Raw genomic sequence first — 19,664 nt, forward strand, 5'->3', positions numbered from 1 at the left:
TCTTCTCCAAGTATCCAGACGTGACAGTACCGAGTCTGTGGGTGAGTCTCTGGGACATCTCTGTTGCCTTTGGGGACCAAATGTCCATCAGGAGAAGCTGAGGCTCTGATTGGCACAGGCCAATCCAGGAGACCCTGCTCTGCGAGCTTATGTCCTCAGACACAGCCTCTCTCAGGCCCACAGCCCTGACGACAGGCTTCTCAAACAGACATACATTTGTCTGGTTACACTGTCTTACTTGATAGACACTCTTTAGAAAATGTGGCAATGTTTAGTGCAGGTACATTATTTACGATAGACTAAATACAGCAACTGAATTTTTCGATCATATTTTGTTCAAAGAGCTGAACATCAGGCCCTTGATCAATATATATAGGGCAAATGAGACACAAAGGGGGTTTCTACCCCAGCCAAGGAGACACTAACATGAGAAACCCAGCATCACTGAGACGAAGGGATAAGAACTGGTGGCAACTCTGAGGTGGGCCACGTGAGACAAATTCAGCCAACCTCTTGGTTTCTCTCGGAGACATGCAGTTTACTATGGAGATGTACAGGTGGCCAAAGACTAAGGCATCCCCCAAGCACTGGCCTGCCAGTGCTATTTTCCACATGATGCTTTAGAAAAATTCTTTCATACCTACGTAATTATCCTCTCCCTTGAAAATAGTTATTTAATGGAATGGTCTTGTCTGCCTAAGCATGAGAGTCAAGGTTGTGTGTTTTGAAAACTCATTAATAACAAATAACATTCTTAAAGAGACAGGCTCAGATGGAGACAGAAGCTGGCTCCCTGCCGACGCCTTGAGCAGCAGTGAAGGCCTTGAGCAGCAGTGAAGGCCGGGCAGGGCTGCTGACGGTGCTGGAGATGACAGCCAAGTCTGCACACCACAACAGGAGCTCCCCTTGGCCTCACTTTGACAGACCCTGACATACAGGTGCAGACGGTCTGATTTCTGTCCTTTTTACAGACAACAGGGGCAAAAGAGTGTTTTAACTGATGAAGAAATCAAAAGGTTCAGGACAACACAGGGTCCTATGGCCAGAGAGATGGATCAGTCCAGCAGAGTGATAGACACAAGCTCCATCTTTCTCTCTGAGGTTTCCACTAGGGAGAAGAATTAAGATGTCCCTAATTTGTTGGTTGGTTGGTCTTTTCATATTCATCTCTCTCTCTTTCACTTACTATCTCAGGTGCGTACACATGGCCAAGAGTAGATCCCACGACTTGGCATTTGGAGGCAGACTGCCAGAAGCTGGGGTAGGAAGGACAGAGCTGAAGTTGCTCTGTGTGCCTGGGATCCCAGGACGGTCTCCTCCTGGGGAGGGATCTCCCAAGGGCTCTGTGCCAGCCCCAGAGCACCTCCGAGTTGCTGGGCCAGAGAGGCCAGCTAAGGGGGAGGGGAAGGCCGAGCTTGTCCAGCCCAGAGACTGCTCCATTGCACAAAGAATCCTTTCAGAGTTATTGGCTGGCAGGGGCCTTCACAGACTTTTTTTTTCCAGGGCTGTGCACTGAATACAAATTAGGCAGCCTCACTGGGCTTCCACACAAACTGGTCCTAGTCACCAAGAAAGTGATTGAGAATGAGGGCTCCTCGGAGCCAGGCTGCCATTGTCCAGGCATCACGGTAGGAGACTCCAGGATTCCCCACCGGGAGCCCCAAGAAGCTGGGGCTTTAGCACTGCTCATCAGAAGCACAGTCATTTCAGTCCAGCATCCTTCAGAGAAATAGTTTAAAGTAGACTAACACACAGGTTCCCAAGAGCACATTGCTTAGCATTCCTGCTTGGCAGTAAGGCAAAACCTGAAATTTGGAGATGCACAGCCAGGGGGTGGCATGCAGGGGGTAAAGGGGAATAAGGTTCAAGGTAGTCCTGTTACCCTTGTGTATAAACAAACATATTTACCTGTGTGTTCTGGCCAAATTGACATCTGTGTGAGAGAGAGATAATAAGGGAAGGACAGAGAATATGAGGAGACCAGTCAACCAACTGGGGAATGTTAGCTCTTCTCTCTAAATCTGTAGAGGAGGTAAGGGTCCTAGCTCCTTTTTTCATGTTCACCCACCCCAAATTCCTCCAGATATAAAGGTGATAGCCACTGGAAGCATTTGCAGATAGAATTGTATCTAAAAACAAGAACAGAGCAGGCTGGAGGCTGGTGTTTACAACTCCTGAAGAGGGTGGTATCATGACAAAGGAGGAATGCAGCACCCAGGAACCTGGGTGTTAGCCAACCCACCCATAGGTGGGGTTTGATGACTCATGGGGAAGCTGGCCTCCTGGTGTGCCAAATGGTGCACTCCCCTCCACTTCAAGGGTAAGGGGCCTGCCCTTTTGCTCAAGGATGGGGTGGGGTGAGGATGGTCACAACAGCAGCTAAGAGACAAAACTCAAGTCCACATTTCCATTTGGTGACCTCTAATTCTCCCTCTGAGACACCCCAGATGAGACAAATGAATGCACATTACTAGGCCAGCACTGGCTGATGGCAAGGCCATGCCAGCTGGAACCAGGAACAATCTAGCCATAGCTGCAACTGGCAGCATACAACTGAAAACAACAAGTTGTGCACGGCAGCCCCACGGGCACAGACACAGATCCACTGAAAGGATCAAGGGGGCTCGCAGAGAGAAGGCACTGCAGCACGGTACTGCTCTACAAACCAAGGGGATCGGAATGGCTTGGAGGCCATGGGGAAGGTTCAAGAAGAAACTTCAGAAAAGGACACAAAGGTTTCAAACCAAACTGAACAGATGAAAAACACAGAGAAAGTTCCAAACTGAGTATGCTTACATTCAGTAAGAAATTCCACAGGGCTGAGTATAAAAAGTATGTTCCCATCTTGTCCCACGTTCTGAACTGTGTTCTTCTCTGGAGCAGTGAGCTGTTCAGTAAGGAACCCTAGAATATGCCCAGAGAAAGAGCCTGAAGCCATGTCACTTTAAAAAAATTCTGTGACACGTCCATGATTGAGAAAAATAAAGTCACCACAAGAAGAAACATTTTCCCTCAGGGCAAAAGGGAAAGGAAGCCCATGACCAAGCCTGAGACAGACCCAAGTGGCCGAGGCTCCCAGTCAGATGTGCTACCCAGCTGTTTGCTCCCACGTCCCCCACGGAGCCTTTTAGGAGCTTGTTGATGACAGTGTTTGTTCTTCAGTCATGCAAAACGCAGGGACTGACATCTAACAGAGAAGAGGACCCTGGACAGAAGCTCCAGGCTCCTCTCACCACCCAGCTGCATGCCCACCGACTGTGCCAGAGCTCAGGCACTCAGTGGGATATTTATAGCTGCCTTTAAATTTACTCAGCTCTCCATAAAGCGAGGTAATGGGGCGCCCTTTACTGCTGCTAGTGGTGATTGTCCTAACATTCTTTAATTAGCAAAAAGCGTTGGCACAGCCACTTTCAAAGCATTTGATCTTACTGTCCTGGTGTTCCCTATTTCAGGCTGAACAGCCCCTACTCCCTCTGGAGAAAATGCACTTTGGCAAATTTGAAAATGACAGGCATATGCGTACATGAGCAGAGATACGTGTATTTGTGGACCTATACGCACATTTGCTCTCTTCTGCTCACTTCTCATGTATCCACGACTGTCAAGAACCTGGGAGCCTTTATGATGCCTCCCTAAAGCCGTCATCCATAATCTGTCAGCAAGGGGCTAGGAATTCTAAAAATTGAGCTCTGGTTAAACCTTAAGGTCACTAGGATCCTTCTTAATTTTCCCAGCTTTAAAAACAAGAACAACAACAACAACAACACAAAGCCTGGTAATTCTTCACCTATCTTTTCAAAGATTTATAGAGTTAGGGCGAGGGCTACTGATACCCCACCAAGGACTGAGCTCTTATTCACATATGCCAAGGAATAGTCCTTTCTCCTCTGAAATAATTATTTCTCAGCTATGATCTAGGTCTTGGGCACAAAATGGGAAGCCTTCTGCTTTCATGGGGATGTGCAATCAACAAGCGAATACATGAAGAAGACAATTTCAGATGATGGGATATAAAATAAGAAAGTAAAGCTGGTGATGGGACTGTGAATGGTGGAGTACATTTAACAGGGTAGTCATGGAAAGTCTCTCTGAAGAGACACCCTCAAGGTGGATTCAAGACCCTGAACATGTGGGGGAAGAGCATTCCAGGTAGCGAGGAAAGGCACTAATGGGGAGAACCAGCTTAAAGTGATGTAAGAGGAGGAAGTCGAGCTGTGTAGCTGAATGCAGGGAATGGGAAGGAAAGCGGGCAAGGGCTGGCGGCTCAGGGTCTGGGGCACCCCACAAACACTGCTTGTTACTTGAATTATGAAGGGAAGACACCTAGAGTCTTTTAAGCAAATCAGTAACAATCTGATATAAAGTCACAATAGCTCTAGTGGCTGTTGAGAATACACTGCAGAGGGAGAAAATAAAAATCTAGGCCTTAAAAAGAGGTTAATTTCTTAGCTTTGAATAAATGTTCTGTAGCTAGGTAAGATGTTAACATAAGGGAAACTGGGTGAAGGGTGAATCAGAAATATTTCTGACCTCTCTGTGAATCTAAAATGATATCAAAATTTTAAAAAATTAACTGTTAAAAACAAACAAACAACGAAAACTACCTTGCATCTTGAATGAAGAACTGCAAAATCCAAATTAGGTGCAATACCAAGAACAGATCAGTCCAGAAAAAAAAGATTCCCTCATTGGGTTTGGATAAAATATTTCCTTTCTTACTAGTTACCATATTAGAAAATAATAGCTTCTACTACTGTAATTTGCTAAAATTAACTGATTGCCCTTGCTTGCTTCTAGTCTAATTAAATACCAGAAAATAAGTACAGTTATAAATCTTGCTTTACAGATGAAGAATTTGACCCTTAAAGAAGTAACTTACAGAAGTATGGAAAAAGCAGAGCCAGGATTCACACTCAGGCTTCCTGAATGCAGGACACTTTCACAGTCACTGCTGATGTAATTGTCCACGATCAGCTGCCTGCTCACACACTATCTTCAATGAGTTTTGGGAAAAAATGGTTGGGCTTTCCCCTCAACCAAAATATGCATATTTATACATGCATTGTGTGTTTGTCTGTGAAAAGGCTAATTGCAGGCATGAACTCCTGGATTAAGGGCCCAATTCATAGTGGAGATACGAGAACCCCATGCTTCTATACGTAACGCTCAGTCCCACCCATGTATCTCAGGGGCTCTGATCTTGAGGTGTCTCTCAATTTCTGATTCAGAGTATGAAGCTCAACATTTCTGTGACCTAGTTACAGTTGGGCCAAGTTTTGTAGCAATGCCAAGAGGTACTTCTATCATTGCTAATAAATGTTTTAGTCTTCCCAGGTCTTTAGAGTAAAATCTAGAGGCTATGTAAAGAAAGACTGAGAAAATTATCAAGAAAGCAAAAAAAGCGGATAACTGAAGGCACATTTCTCAAGTTTGCCATCCGTTTACCCCCTTCTCTTGGCTCATGCGATATTCTGTAACTGTTGCACCACTGGGTGTGACTGTCTCACCCCAGCTTTCCAGTGGGAGGCCATACAGCTCCCACAGGGCTCCTCTACCCCTCACAAGCACACAGAGTGGTGGAGTCACCCACTGGTTGTCACACGTAGCTTTCCCTTCCTCTTCCTCTTACATGGCACATCTCAGCATCATAGAGGTTTAGAATTCGGGTGCTGGGCTGATCTGAGATCAAAGTGGGGCTCTGTTACTGCAGTGAGCTGAATTAGTCCCAGAAACATACCCCCTGTTCCAATCCCCAGAACTGTGAATGTGATCCTATTTTGGAAAAGGGCCTTTGTAGACGTAATTAAGGATCTTGCGATGAACTCATCTTGGATTATCCAGATGGAGCCTACACCTAACGACAAGTCCTTGAAGTCACAAAGAGGAGGACTAGATGTGACCAAAGATTTTGAAGTGATGCAGCCACAAGTCAATGTGACAGTCATTGGAAGCTAACAGGTGCAAGAAGCAAGAACAGGCTTTCCCCAGGACCCGTGTGTACAGTGTGGCCTTGCCAGGTTTCACAGTTTTAGCATCCAAAACTGTGAGAAAATAAATTCCTGAGGTTTTAAGCCCTACATATGTGGTCATTTGTTATGACAGCCTTAAGAAACTCACACAGTCACTTACTAGTTCTGTGATTCTGAGAAAGCTAAGAAAATCTAACAGTACCCATCTCAAATAATGTTGTAAGGATTAAGTATGTTTAAGTATACCTATGGGCACTCCAGTAAACACTGCTGTTAACATCATTATTGTTACTGCCATACAAAGGCAATTAAAGAGAAGGATAAATCACAAGAGTCTGTAAGGTCTAGTACACCTGCAGAGGCGAGCACTTGCAAGGTTCTTGGCTGGACTTCTCTGGTATGTTTGAACATGCAGGTAATTATGGCCAGAATGGGCACAGAACTAACAATCGCAAAAGAGGAGGCAGTGGGGTATTGGAAGGTTTCTCCCTTCTCAGGCCTGGCAGCCTACAAGTGGACACGCCCAGGAAACCAGCCTCAGAGGAGAAGAAAAGGCTCTTCCATCCTATAGTTTTTTTTGCCATTCTTATTAAGCATCTTGTCTTTTCCTTGCTGAGGTTTTTACAAATTGCTTTGGATAGGACCTGCAGAGAGTGTTTTTGTTTATTTTGTCTACTACCTTTTGACTTCTTAAAGAGCAGAGTTCTTGGGGGAAAAGCACAGTGGATTCTGAGGGCACTTGGAAGAGTGGGTAATTCTTCAACAGCTGTGTTGCCCTGAATCATCAGGTTCCAGGAACAAAATCCATCCATTATGACTGTGGGTAGTTAATGGCATGGCCACAGCCTCACCACAGGATCACAGACAAGAAAAACTACATAATTTTTTGCAAAATGGTGACTTTACCCATTAATCAGAAACCCCATGACTGGCTGACCCTGGAGAGATTTGGACACATGGGTGGGAGATGAAAATGTGCCACACATACATACACACACAGACTTGTGCACATCGTTGTTTGCTCTGTTGGGCGGAGGAGGTGACTACTTCCATAGAGACCGTTTCTTACACTGTTTTGTCATTGCTAATTCACCAGTCAACTGACAGTTTTCCTTCCCTTTGTGGAGAGAATTCCTGTCCCATTTTTCTTCTTTCTCCTTCCTCTGGCTTACCAAAACCCTTGGCTATTGTTCTGTTCATAGACCAAATGGCAACATACTGACTGTAAAAATGGAAAAGATCCTTGAGTAGGGCCTGGCAGCCAAACAGTATGCAAATAGGAACTACAGTTTCAGAGTATGTCATCTTCCTGCCACTGAGGGACCTACCTTAAACGGCCCTAAAGCCTACTGGAGGCCAAAAAAATAGTACCCTGTCCAAGCTTGCTCATTGCTGGCAAGCCCTGTGAGGTATTATGGACATCTAGTGGCCGCTCAGGATAATGCCTCAGGGCTGCAGGACAGGGTGGGGAGTGGTCTAGCCCTTAACGCTAGCAGGAGTCCCATTATCCTGGCTGGGTGAGGTAGTTCTGGGTCCTCTTGGAGTTAGTCCCTGGACTACCATTTCTTCCACTTCTTATTAGGGGTCCAAAATTACTCAGAATGGCACACTAGCTCTATCAAAGACATACCTTTTATCCCAGTCCAGCAAAATACAATGATAGCACCTGCATGTAAGACAGTACACAAGGCACGCATTTAGAAATATCTTCAAACCCCAGGTTTAAATGCCAATTAGTCATTTAACTGTCACCTTGTCTGAGGGACTGAGCTCAGAAGGGAGACTCAGATATAACTCACGAGGTTTTAGGAAGTCACTATGCCTATCTGAACTTCATTAATGAAATTTGTAAACTGAGAGTTAAGTCCAGATGATTTCCAAGACTTGGCTATAATCCCAAAGGGTCAACCTTCAGAGCGGCATATTTGAGAAGGGCTGGAAGGAACCTTCTAGTCCATTTCCTTAATTTTAGAAATGAAGAAACTAAGGGAAAGCAGTATGGAGGTTCCTCAAAAAACTAAAAATAGAAATACCATTTGACCCAGGAATTCCACTCCTAGAATTTACCCTAAGAATGCAGTAGCCCAGTTGCAAAAAGACATTTGCACCCCTATGTTTATCACAGCACTATTTACAATAGCCAAGACATGGAAGCAACCTAAGTGTCCATCAGTAGATGAATGGATAAAGAAGATGTGGTACATTTACACAATGGAATATTATTCAGCCATAAGAAGAAAACAAATCCTACCATTTGCAACAACATGGATGGAGCTAGAGAGTACTATGCTCAGTGAAATAAGCCAGGCGGAGAAAGACAAGTATCAAATGATTTCATTCATCTATGGAGCATAACAACAAAGCAAAAACTGAAGGAACAAAACAGCAGCAGACTCACAGAACCCAAGAATGAACTAACAGTTACCAAAGGGAAAGGGACTGGGAAGGATGATGGGTGGGAAGGGAGGGAGAAGGGGAATAAGGGGCATTATGATTAGCAGATATAACGTGTGTGTGTGTGTGTGTGTGTGTGTGCACGGGGAAGGTTGTACAACACAGAGAAGACAAGTAGTGAATCTACAGTATCTTACTGTGTTGATGGGCAGTGACTGTAATGGGGTATGTGGTGGGGGCTTGATAATGGGGGGAGTCTAATAACCATAATGTTGCTCATGTAATTACAGATCAATGATACCAAAATAAAAAAAATGAATTGTAAAAAAAAAAGAAACTAAGGTTTAGGGTGGTTCTAAAATTTGTCACATGCCTGATCAGTGGCAGAATTCAAGTATCTCATTATTAGTGTAGCTGACTCAGGTCTTGTCCAATCACCAGCTGGCTTCCTCAGCTCTCTTTGGCTTTATCACAGCAGTCTCTGTGCGAAACTCCAAGTGAAAACATTCTCAGCCCAGGGCTTCTTCCTTCCCCTCTGTCAAACTTTAGCCTTCCTCATCTTTTTATTCATTGGTGGCACCGCTCCAAATCAAAGAAGCAGTCAGAAGTAGGGGGCTGTGAGGAGTAACAGACAATGGCTGGATGATGATGCTCGGGTTACAGGATTAGAGTCTTCAGAGGCACTTTCAGTTCAGAAGCGCTGTGTGCTGTGATGGCCCCACCACCTGCTCAGTCTAGTGTATAGCTTCTATGGCACTCTCTCAGCCTGGCTGGCCTACAAAGGGCAAAGCATCCCCATTTAAAACTCCATGGGCTGCATAGAGCTGGGCATATTCATCTTCATCAGCCATCACAAATACTTACTGGGAGATAACCTCATTACTAAGGACTGGTTTGATCCAAGGCAGCCCACCCTTCCATCTACCTACAGAGTATGGAGGCAGAACATTTCATTTGCTAGGCTTGGAGCTGAACAGATGGGGCCCGAGTTTGGACACCAGCAGGAACCAGCCCAATCAGCATCCTTCTCTTGAGGAGGGAGGGGCAGCCAGACACCAGTGTGCCATCTAGACCCTGTACCAGCAGGTAACCAGCTGCAGCAGGGAGAGGAACCCTCACTAGCACAGCATGTTCCTAATTCTCCACAGATCCCTGTCAGGCTAGGTTACTATTTCCTGGGTCTAGAAGAAAGTAGTGTCCTGCTTGAAGCTGATGATATGCAGATGGAGATGTAGACAGGAAAGCAAAATAAGGCACTCAACAGCCCAGATGGAAACAAACTCTAGTATCAGGTTCAATGTACCTCCATTTCTCTTGATTAATCATTGCTAATGAAACAAGGTTAAGAAAAAAAGGGGCTATTTTCTCGGCCCCTACTCCCTTACCCTTCATTCCATTTTTGTCTCATATACCATTACTCATCTTTTTTTATAACATCTTTCCCTATTCCTTGCCTCTGCCATTTACTCTCTGCACAATAGACACATTGGATGTCTTTGTTACAGTGGGTCAGGGTTACAAGATCGGACTGAAGCACTGGCTCCATTGCTTTCTTGGGTTTATCACCTTGGGGATGTTATTTGTTAGCCTGAGATCAGTAGCTCCATCTGTAAAATGGAGACAACTGTCACAATTGTCACAATTACTTCCTGGGATAGATGAAGATTAAACAAGCACAGATAGATAGATAGATAGATAAATAGATAGATAGATAGATAGATAGATAGATAGATAGATAGATAGATAGATAGATAGATGTCTCTATCTATCTATCCACCCATCCATGCATTCTTAGTGAGGGCATGTAGTAGATAAATAGCCTAGTAAAGACTGTTGAAATGGATGATCAAAACCTGAATTCTTAGGCTGAGAGGGAACCCTGGAGAAGCACCTCTATACCTAAGTTCCTAGACATCTGAGCTCTGCCAGGGTTCAAATCCTCATCCGACCACTTACCATGTTATCTTAGGCAACATAGTAACTATTAATGTTGGTACTATTTGACTGCAAATCCATAATAAAAAGGTCTAGGTGAACAGTGGAGAATCTAACTTGCCTACAACTGAACTGTTGCCAGGACTTCAAGAATTCACTGGCACATTTAAAGGGGTTCAGATTACCAGGCAGCAGCTAATACTGAGATATGGGGGTGGTAGGATCTAGAAAGCTGAGAAATCCAGGACCTCTTGGCCCTTAAGCAATAGGCCCTGTGCAGGTGATGTGTGTGTAAAAAACAAGCTTTGCCAAGTGCGGGGGTGGGGACAGAGGGGTGAGGGAGATGAGTCTGGAGGCAGCCCTTGTAAAAAACAATACTACTGTCATATTCTGTCAGATAAGCTTCTCTCGGGGCTTAGCCACAGATAGCTCCACTCCCACTGGGCAGAGAAAGGGTGGGCAGTGTTTTTCCGGGATGGGAAAAGGTTGACCTAGTCCTGTTCTACACCGGTCTCTCAAATATGTCAGCAGAAATAGGGGCAGGATGCTATGCAATTCTTCTCAGGAGTCCCAGCAACAAAGAGGAACGAACTGATGAAGCTCCCGGGGCAGAAGGCTTTAGCACGCACCACCTCATTCTCTGGACACAGGGAGGGGAAAGGGAGGCACGGGGTGGGAAGCGGCGGCTGCAGCTGGCTCCATGAATGAACAGCTTCACCTCAATCCTTCCAGCGGGCTGTTGTGATGTCCCAGGTCGTCATTCCTCCAGGTTCTCGCACGTGGTCTTTCCTTCCACTGTTTGCCTCCCCCGCAGCCCTCATTAAGAAAACTATCATTTAAAGCCCTAGTTAAAGCTGAGAAGGGAATGAGGAAAATTTGCAAGGGAGGGGGCAAGGCGGATAGGCATCTGTGCAACAGCACAGGGCTGCCCCCTAAGTCCAGGCTCTCCGTCTTCTCCAAGCTGCCGCGGCCACCCCCGCGTCCCCACAGCGCAGCTCCGAACTCTGAGAAGGCTGCCTGGGACGCGCGGCCAGGCGCCCCGCCAGCAGTCGGCGGGAGTGAGGATGACGCGGTCCGGGCGGGAGGCCGGCCAACTGCAGCAGCCCTGCCGCGGGCTGCCGCGCCTCCAGCTTCCCGGCCCCTGAGCCCACCGCGGCCAGACCGAAGGGTGCTCAAAGCTCGGGGGCGAGGCGCAGGGGCCCGGGCCTCTTCCGCAGCAGCCCCGCGCCGGGGCAGCCTATCAGCGGCCACCCGGCGGCTCCCTCCACCGGACCAAAATAGCTGCGAACGCCTGCGACTTGCGCGCAGCCCCTCATTTGACGCTCACTCCGGCTCCCTCGCCCGCTCGCCGGCCGGCTCCCCGCGACTAGAGGGGGCGGGGAGGAAGCGGTCCGGGGCGGGGGGGTGGGGGGTGGGGGACAGAGAGGAACGAGGGAGGAAGGAAGAAGGAAGGGAGGAGGAGGTCGGACGGAGCCGCGGCGCTCGGGGCTGCGCTGCGCTGGAAGGCGCCAGTGTTAACCCCTCGAGGGCAGGCAGCGGAGGGGGAGCGGTGTTAATATATAAGAGCACTGCATCACGCTAATCTTCTCCCCAGAACAGTATGCGTCAGCAGTACATTCACGTTCTGACTGAAGGACAAAAGGATGAGAGAGCAGTCTGCGTGGCTGCTGCCTGCAACACCGCGAGCCCGGCGCGAGGAGGAGTCGGTGGGCGCCGAGCGCAGGGGACCCGCTGCTGTCGCCGCCGCTAACAAGCGGGGACCATGTTCCCGGGCTCCGGAGCCTTTCCCGCAGCCGCGACCCCCGCGGCTCACGCCGCCGCCGCCGCCGCCAGCGCTCGGGCCGCTGCAGCAGTCCTCAGGGAGCGCAGCCACTGAAGGCGCCACGAGCCGAAGAAGCCCCGGACTCGCACCCTCGGCACCGAGCCAGAGACCGAGGCGCGCCGGGGGCCCAGCTGCGGCCACCGCCCCCGGACTCCCTGAAGGGGCCTGCGGTGCGGGCGCGACCATTGCGCGCTGCTCCGGCCGGTGAACCTGGTCCTGGCGCTGCCTCCACGCTCGGCCCCTAAGGGGGCTGGACGGATTACTGTTCCTCGCGACAGCAGACGGCGGACTGGGAAACTAAGCCCAGTTTTTATCTTTTTAACCCTTAAGAGAGGAAGCAAGGAAAGAAGGGGGCGTGTGTCCGGGGAGGGCGCCGGAGCCACGGAAACCTCCTTTTAACTCTCGCAGCACCGCAAGCTAAGGACTGCATCGGCTGCCTCCGGCCCGGGAGCGGCCGACACAAGGAGCTCACACGGGCAGCGCAGCAGCGGTGGCGAGCGCGCGGGCGGGCAAGCGAGCGCGGCCTGGGAGGCTTCGGGCGCCCCCACGCTCCCCGTCGGTGGCAGCCCCGGGAGCGGGCTGGGGGCGCCGGAGGCACACTCCGGCAATGAGGCGGCTTCCCCCTTGGCTGGTACGAGCGGGTGCCAGGGTCCAAGGACAAAGCTGGGAAGCGCTGCTGGCGCCGCTCCTCGGGCTGATGGGGGGGCATGCACCTGCATAGCCCGCCGGGCCTTGGCTCTCCCCGGCGCGGCGCGCCTCAACTCCGCGGCGAAGCCGTAGCCGGCTCCGGATTTACTAGAAGCCATTTTGTCTCCCCCACCCCTCCGCTCCCCTCCCCTCTCCTCTCCTCCCCACTCCCTCCACTTCCCCCTTTGGTTAATTAAAACTAAGAAGTAAGAATGGGAACGGTGTGGCCAGCTCCCGTGGAGAACGCTTAAGGATACCACGCCAATTCTTTCCTTCCTTCCAAGGTAGGTGACAGCGAATAATTAATTGGGTGGGGAATGGTTGCAATGGGGGAAAGAAAGTCTCAGCTTTTCGAGGGCTGGCCTCGCGGGGGGGCTGGGAGACCAGCGGCCAAGCTTTAGTTTGGCATGATTTTTTTTCTCCCGGCAGTTCTGCCCCATCTCTCTAATCGCCCCCTCCCCACCTCTTTCTCCAGATGGAAAGAGGAGCTCCTAGCTCACTTAAGCCGGGGTAGGGCTGGTTCTCCTTTCCGAGCCAAAATCCCAGGCGATGGTGAATTATGAACGTGCCACACCATGAAGCTCTTGTGGCAGGTAACTGTGCACCACACCTGGAATGCCGTCCTGCTCCCCGTTGTCTACCTCACGGTGCAAGTGTGGATTCTGTGTGCAGCCATCGCTGCTGCCGCCTCAGCCGGGCCCCAGAACTGCCCGTCTGTCTGCTCGTGCAGTAACCAGTTCAGCAAGGTGGTGTGCACCCGCCGGGGCCTCTCCGAGGTCCCTCAGGGTATTCCCTCCAATACCCGGTACCTCAACCTCATGGAAAACAACATACAGATGATCCAGGCCGACACCTTCAGACACCTTCACCACCTGGAGGTCCTGCAGCTGGGCAGGAACTCCATCCGGCAGATCGAGGTGGGGGCCTTCAATGGCCTGGCCAGCCTCAACACCCTGGAGCTCTTTGACAACTGGCTGACAGTCATCCCGAGTGGCGCCTTTGAATACCTGTCCAAGCTGCGGGAACTCTGGCTTCGCAACAACCCCATAGAAAGTATCCCTTCTTATGCCTTCAACCGGGTGCCCTCTCTCATGCGCCTGGACTTGGGGGAGCTCAAGAAGCTGGAGTATATCTCTGAGGGGGCTTTTGAGGGGCTGTTCAACCTCAAGTACCTGAATTTGGGCATGTGCAACATTAAAGATATGCCCAATCTCACCCCTCTGGTGGGGCTGGAGGAGCTGGAGATGTCAGGGAACCACTTCCCTGAGATCAGGCCTGGCTCCTTCCACGGCCTAAGCTCCCTCAAGAAGCTATGGGTCATGAACTCACAGGTCAGCTTGATTGAGCGTAATGCTTTTGATGGACTGGCCTCGCTTGTGGAACTCAACTTGGCCCACAATAATCTCTCTTCTTTGCCCCATGACCTCTTTACCCCATTGAGGTACCTGGTGGAGTTGCACCTACACCATAATCCTTGGAACTGTGATTGTGACATTTTGTGGCTAGCTTGGTGGCTTCGGGAGTACATACCTACCAATTCCACCTGCTGTGGCCGCTGTCATGCTCCCCTGCACATGCGAGGTCGCTACCTGGTGGAGGTGGACCAGGCTGCCTTCCAGTGCTCTGCCCCCTTCATCATGGACGCACCTCGGGACCTCAATATCTCTGAGGGTCGGATGGCAGAACTTAAGTGTCGGACTCCCCCTATGTCTTCTGTGAAGTGGTTGTTGCCCAATGGGACAGTGCTCAGCCACGCCTCCCGCCACCCACGAATTTCTGTCCTCAACGACGGCACCTTGAACTTCTCCCATGTGCTGCTCTCGGACACGGGGATATACACATGCATGGTGACCAACGTGGCAGGCAACTCCAATGCCTCGGCCTACCTCAACGTGAGCACGGCCGAGCTCAACACCTCCAACTACAGCTTCTTCACCACAGTCACAGTGGAGACCACCGAGATCTCGCCCGAGGACACGACGCACAAGTACAAGCCTGTTCCCACCACATCCACTGGTTACCAGCCGGCATATACCACCTCTACCACAGTGCTCATCCAGACCACCCGTGTGCCCAAGCAGGTGGCGGTACCCGCAACAGACATCAACGATAAGATGCAGACCAGCCTGGATGAAGTCATGAAGACCACCAAGATCATCATTGGCTGCTTCGTGGCAGTGACCCTGCTAGCGGCTGCCATGCTGATTGTCTTCTACAAACTCCGCAAGCGGCACCAGAGGCGGAGTACAGTCACGGCCGCTCGGACAGTCGAGATCATCCAGGTGGATGAAGACATCCCAGCGGCGGCATCTGCAGCGACAGCAGCTCCATCAGGCGTATCAGGTGAGGGGGCAGTAGTGCTGCCCACAATTCATGACCATATTAACTACAACACCTACAAACCAGCACATGGGGCCCACTGGACAGAAAACAGCCTGGGGAACTCTCTGCACCCCACAGTCACCACTATCTCTGAACCTTACATAATTCAGACCCATACCAAGGACAAGGTACAGGAAACTCAAATATGACTCCCCTGCCCCCCAAAAACTTACAAAATGCAATAGAACGCACAAAAAAAAAAAAGACAGCAACTTTTGTACAGAGTGGGGAGAGACTTTTTCTTGTATATGCTTATATATTAAATCTATGGGCTGGTAAAAGAAACAGATTATATTAAAATTTAAAAACAAAAAAATCAAAAGAAACCTATTTTCTAACTTGTAAGTTCTATTTAAAGGGGGAGTGGGGTTTGTGGGAATGGTGTGGGGTAGAGGCCACAAGTCAACCTGCTAATGCTGCCAGAAAGGATTTCTGGTATATGGTTAAAACAAACTAAATCAACAACAAACATCTCTAAAGAAGGAGGGTGCGGTCTGCTGGGAGGGGGTGGGGTGGGGTAGACCAAATCTGTCACTTTTTAGAAGATGCTTCCAAGGATACGGGGAATATCCATTTCTATAGACACCTTTCTTAAGCTGAGAGCTGTCTTTGCAGATTTGTCTTATTTTAAAAAGAAGTTTTAAAAAGCACCAAGAATTTGTATTGTGCTAAAATGTTCAGAGGTAATACTTTTTTTTCATCAGAGGCCAAGGGGAAAATAGATCTGTGTATGTATTTTAAACAGAAAACCACCACAATTAAATGAACACTTACAGGGCTGGAGTCTTTTTGTCTGTCCACGTGCACAAGTCTGGTTCATTTGTGCACAGGGACATGCAGGCGCCCCACCTGACAGAGCTCTTTGGGAGAGAGGAGACAAGCGAGGGAGCTGGCGTAGCTCTCAGTCAAATGCTCCACACTGCACCAGATTCCTGCAGTTGGCCTTAACCCACTCTGTGCAAGGCATGCGTCTCTTCAGGGTTTCCTTTGAGAAGGTGGTGGCCGGAGGCGGGTGCGGTGAGACTGCAGAGTGAGGTGGGAAGGTGGGAAGGGAGAGCCCAAGTGGAGGATGTACCCACAGGAGGCCATAAATTAGCATTGTGCCATGTCCACCTGTTGTTCCCAGTATCTGACAAATGACTGTAGATAATGATGGCAGTTTACGAGATTTTCTGAAAAGGTTTTGTTTGTTTTAAGGTGGAGAGGGAGGAGAGGTCGGGAGTGGGAGCTTGGGGGAGTGGAAGCTTTTCTCAGGCTGGTGATTTGGTGACTATTCTAAATGCTGATTCATTAGGGATTATCACAGCTGATGTCAACTGAGTGTGGTGATGGGATGGGGGCAGAACATGAGTAGAGAAGAACAAGGAGAGAGGAAAAGGGCACCGGCTCATTTAAAGTAAAATGAAGCCTTTCCCAACCAGGATGGCTCACAAAAAAAGACATGAAATCTAAAGATGAAACAAAAGTGACACACATGCACCTGAGGAGTTCTGCATGGAGTCCTGCTGAATGTGGCACAATGCGGGAAAGGCTTCCCTCTCCCAGGTCTACCTCGGGAGGAGGTGGGAGAGAAAGGGTGGGTGTGTGTGGCCAAGGCAGAGATCTGTTATTCCGGTCCATTTAATGCTGTAACTTCTTTCATTTATTATTTTAGCTTTAAAAAGAAAGGATTAAGATTTGAAAGTTGGTCGAGGTGGGGGCGGGGGCTGGGTGGGGTGGAGAATGACAACAAAAGAACACTGATTGTAATGTGAGAAAAGTGTATTTTTGTATTTTAATAAATACTGTTCACTTTTTAATTCAATGTCCCCAAAGGGTTAAACTGAATAAGACCCTGAATCTATATATTCTTATGAGCATCAACCAAGTTATTTCATTTAAAGAGAAGAGGTAAGGTGGGAGGGGAAGAGAATGCTGAATTTCTTTTAAGTGTGGAGAAATGCAAAGCTGTCAACAATCTTTCCTTAGCTTAAATAAAAGCACCCCGATTCTAGTGCGCCTTCCAAGGGCTAATTGTGTTAGTCCCTGTTTTTTTAGGGGGTAGAACTAACTTCCCTATGCCCTGGAAAAGCAGGGGAAATGGGTCAGCCTCAGCTCCTGGGACCCAGCCAGAAGTTAAATGCCACCTCAGCAGAAGCTGCAGGTTGGGCAGCACTGGCTCTGCCCAGGGACCCTGGGGGACCTGGATTTAAGAGGTCGGCAATAATTTTGTTTGGCTTAAATTTCCTACAGGCAGTGCTGCTTCTGTTCTCTGGGTGCTAAACAGTCAAACGTGTCTTGGTGGTGGTGGGTGTCTCTCCTGATGCTTACTTAGTAGTGACGTCCAGGGAGGCTGCATGAACTGGGACCCTGCGTCTGTTTCAGCGCTAGTATTTATACTAATGCGGGGAATTGGGACTGAGTGGGTGTGATCTCTCTGGCACTGAACAGGGAGAGGCAGGGAGCACTTTGTAGCAGTTGGATAAGAAATGGCTAAGAGAGAGCCAATCCTTAATTCTCCTGGATATATAGGTATCATTTCTTGTTATCAGTGTTTGTGGCTGCATGCATGCACGGTCACACACTTAGAAACTGCCACTCATGTTTGTAGGCTCCAAAGACGTGCCCTCTGCCTCTCCTTTACTATCCTATATGCCAGTAAAGAGAAAAAACTGTAGCAGTGTAAAGGATGGGCTTGGCTAGAACCGGCTGGAAGAGCAGTAAATTACCCCCTTTCCTAGTGCTGCAAGACACAACTTGAGCTGTTCAGGACAGCTTCTAGGGCACACATTCAGAGACAGCAAAGTAGTTGCTTCAGAAATAGGGAATATGGAGCCAATTGCCGAACACCTCTCTATTTTTGACAGCTGTATGGGCAGCCATGGAATTATGTAGTTGCTCTGGAACGACAAGAGTCTGTGGCTGGATGACAATCTGAGGGGAGAGCTAGAGAAATGGGCCTAAACTTTCCTGGGGGCTGAGCATGTTCACTTCTTGGAATCTGAGGGAGAAGTGCTTTCTAGAAGGAACTTCAAAGGAGTTGGGGAAGACTGAGAATATGGTTCCTAGGTTTAAGTGTCCTTGTCCTTAGAGCTTCCAGGGTAGTTCCTTTTCCACTGGGCCTCGTTCTCCATCTTGGCACATTTCAGCTTTTAGAGCAGCAACCCTCCTTTGCTGTAACACTGGGTATATCCTCCTTGGTGGCAGGCACACGGGACAGCTTTTCAGAGAGGTGTCCCAGGAGCACCTACAGTGCAGCCTTTAATGCCATGCTGGTGACTTATGATCAGGCCTGGCCCAGCTTTTGGGTTTGTTACCTGAGAATGGGACACGGGTTAGTCGCCTTTCAGGGGAGGGGTTATAGCAACACCATTAGAAGGAAAGGCTGCTGCTGACTATACGCAGTTAGAGAATTTTCATTACAGAATTTTTTAAAGGCCCTGAAAAATCATTTAGTTTAATCCCTTCACATTTTACAACCAAGAAAACAGAACTTCAGAGAAACTGAAAGGAGTACATCCAAGGTCACACATTAGTGGAACAGCTGAGACTGAATGAAACCCAGGTCTCTTGACTCCCAAGTCGTATGTGCTTCCTCACCAGGCTCCTACTGACTATCTCGGGGCCAACATACAGTGAGAATGGGACCTTCCTACAGACAGCACTGTGTCCTCTTCTCCTACCTCTTGGAGCTCCCATCTCCGCAGAACCTGCTTTACTGTGCTCTAAGGCCTGACCGAATTCTGACTATAGGGGTCCCATAGTGGCCCAAGGACCGTGTGTGCTCACTAAGGAGTTGGTCTTTTAGGACTGTACAGCTTCCTGATTCTGACATCTCACTGGTAGACAAACTGCAGGATCCCAAAGAGGGTGATGGCTAATCGGGGAAAGGGTGAGGTAGGTGAGGCAGCGTGTTTCACAGTGGGAAAGGTGGCCTGGCCGAATCCCCACCTTGCTCTTACAAGCTTTGCAGAGTAGAGGACAGGGGTCTTAAAGCACCCATGTGAGCAAGTTCCCCACAGTGGAGTGGTTTCGGCTTATTTTGCTCAACAATGAAACTGGGGCAGGGTGAGGGGGCTCCTTGACTCCTCTGCTCCACAGTATCCATCCCTGCCATGGCTCTTAAAGTGCCATGTGGTGGTTGCCATTCCCATGATCTACTCTAGGACCTTTAATCGCTATTTGATATAATGCTGTATTCTATTATCAATGAAGGTAGAGTAGACAGGCTAGTTCCTAAGGCTTAGAGATACTAGCTTTATCAAGGCTGTTTAACATGTAGTGAGGCCAGCAACTGGCTGGGTGCTGGGAGGAACTACGTAGTGAAGAGTCACTGCAACACAATTTCTGATGTTTTGGGGAGGAGGTCCAGAGTATGACCATTATAAGTGGAAAGCTCCAGCTTCCTTCAGTGGACATGGGTAGAGATTAGGAGAGGCTAAGGGGGGGCCCTTACTCTGCCCAGGCTACTACCTCAGGGAGCCTGAGCCCACAAT

The 19,664-nt window shown here is 49.0% G+C and overlaps 2 protein-coding genes across 17 annotated transcripts in view; one reads left to right on the plus strand and one right to left on the minus strand.

Moving 5' to 3' along the window:
• The window catches only part of SND1 (staphylococcal nuclease and tudor domain containing 1), a 406,889-nt gene that overhangs the window by 44,553 nt on the left and 342,672 nt on the right, over positions 1–19,664 (minus strand). The gene's annotated exons all lie outside the window — the stretch shown is intronic.
• The window catches only part of LRRC4 (leucine rich repeat containing 4), a 92,952-nt gene continuing 86,240 nt past the window's right edge, over positions 12,953–19,664 (plus strand). For 12 of the 13 annotated variants that reach the window (XR_012132142.1, XR_012132144.1, XR_005062707.2 and 9 more), the window contains exons 1-2: positions 12,953–13,091; positions 13,283–15,150. Coding sequence is in view for 2 of the 13 variants with exons in the window: in XM_073238489.1 (XP_073094590.1) it covers positions 13,383–15,150 (1,768 nt within the window). In the remaining 11 variants the exon portion in view is untranslated. Of the gene's footprint in view, positions 13,092–13,282; positions 18,251–19,664 lie in introns of those variants that run through there. The other variant, XM_017666577.3, reaches the window with a different exon arrangement.

The sequence above is a fragment of the Manis javanica genome, chromosome 6 (assembly GCF_040802235.1).
Source record: "Manis javanica isolate MJ-LG chromosome 6, MJ_LKY, whole genome shotgun sequence".
NCBI lineage: Eukaryota > Metazoa > Chordata > Mammalia > Pholidota > Manidae > Manis > Manis javanica.